The sequence below is a fragment of the Microcaecilia unicolor genome, chromosome 14 (assembly GCF_901765095.1).
Source record: "Microcaecilia unicolor chromosome 14, aMicUni1.1, whole genome shotgun sequence".
Lineage (NCBI taxonomy): Eukaryota > Metazoa > Chordata > Amphibia > Gymnophiona > Siphonopidae > Microcaecilia > Microcaecilia unicolor.
The window spans coordinates 32,379,284-32,381,062 of NC_044044.1; the positions used below are offsets into that span (position 1 = coordinate 32,379,284).

General features: G+C 40.4%; 1 protein-coding gene across 1 annotated transcript; it reads right to left on the minus strand.

Annotated features, from left to right (window-relative positions):
- Positions 1-579: 579 nt before the first annotated feature.
- LOC115457389 (olfactory receptor 5V1-like) lies at positions 580-1,506 on the minus strand. Its single transcript, XM_030186807.1, has one exon. The coding sequence runs from the start codon at positions 1,504-1,506 to the stop codon at positions 580-582; it is 927 nt and encodes a 308-aa protein (XP_030042667.1).
- Between the last annotated feature and the right edge of the window lie 273 nt (positions 1,507-1,779).

The window sequence follows — 1,779 nt, forward strand, 5'->3', positions numbered from 1 at the left end:
TCATGATTTCCCCAAGACTGACATCTGTTCTTCTCTGTTTACTTCCTCATACAGCCATGCTGGTCCTGGAGAGCACTAAATTCAGCTAATTTAATCATTTGCTTAGAACAAAGTCTGTATGTCTATATGACCCTAGAAGATCCCTCTCTGGTTTCATTCAAAGACGGGATCCAAGTACCTCCAAAGCATTTGCACAACAACATTCATCACATGAAAATTATTTTTATTCTTTTCTGTTGTATCCTTGTCTGTTAATTGTTAACTTACATTTTAGGCTAGTTCAGGTTGGAGTCAATATTCACAGAAGGATATCCAGATATCTTTTTGTGGATATTCAAAGAGCTATCCAGATATATCTGAACCACTGAATGTGATGGCTCCCAGATATCTACAGCTGCATATCACTGCAGTATGGTTATTTTGATACCCTGCCCCTGAACTCCCCATGGCCCCTCCATTGACAATTGGTTAAAATGAAGGACTTATCTGGATAACTCCAGATGTTATCTGAATAAATATTGGCCTTATTCATTCTATACTTGGCACTGTTAGGTAGGAATGTAGCAAGTCTTTAACCTCTTATTTTCTCCTGGTGGTCTTCATCAGAGCATCTTTAACATCTTTATTCCTCAGGCTGTAAATAATGGGGTTTAGCATAGGGATCACGGCATTATACAGTGCACCAAGGAGTTTGTCCTGAGGCCGTATTTCCATGGACAGGGGTCTCATATACACAAAAAGTACTGCCCCAGAGTATATAACCACAACTGTGAGATGGGAGGAGCAGGTGGAAAAGGCCTTACGCCTTCCCTCCACAGACTGGATTTTCAAGATAGAGGAAATGATATGAAAATAGGATGTCAGGATCAGAGAGAAGCACCCCAGGACCAAAGATAAATTTAGGGTAACCATCAACAGCTTAATAGTGGAGGCATCACTGCATGAAAGTTTCAGCATAGCTTGGAAGTCACAGAATAAATGGTTGATCTTATTGTGCCCACAGAAAGATGAATAAGAAATGGACAAACTGTGTGGCAGAACATCCAAAAATCCAGCAACCCAGGAGCTGGCAGACAGCAGTGCACAGACTCTTTTGTTCATGATGATTGAGTAGCGTAAGGGGTTGCAGATGGCTACGTAACGGTCATAGGCCATGGCAGTGAGTAGATAGAATTCTGTGCCAGTGAAAGACATTATTAAGTAGAGTTGGGTCATGCACCCCAGGAAAGAAATGGCTTTGTTGTCCATCACAGAAATGGCCATTATTTTAGGGAGTGTACAGGACGCTAAGCAGATATCTAAGAGGGCCAGATTGCTGAGGAAGAAGTACATGGGCTTGTGGAGGCGTGAATCAATGCACATTAGTGTCAAAATGGCCAGGTTTCCAGTTATGGTGAACAGGTAGATAAACAGGAACACCACAAACAACAGAATTTGAAGGTTTGGATAATCCGAGAAGCCGAGGAGGAGGAACTCTCTGATCTGGCTTTCATTTTGTCTCTGCATGTTCCACATACTCATGACTTGTTGAGGGAGGAAGAAAAGAGACAACACAAAGAAATCAGGAAAATATTAACGGTACAAGGTCAACAAAATACCACGTAAAGATTCACCAAGACATTGAGTATTCATTTCATTGTCTTGTTTTGCAATACAGCCAGCCATAAATGGATTATTGTCATTATCATGATCATTGAAAAATAGTATTGATAACATTTCTTTAATAAAAACATCTCACCTTCAACTTGCCTGTTGAATTATTCTTCTACATATTGAATG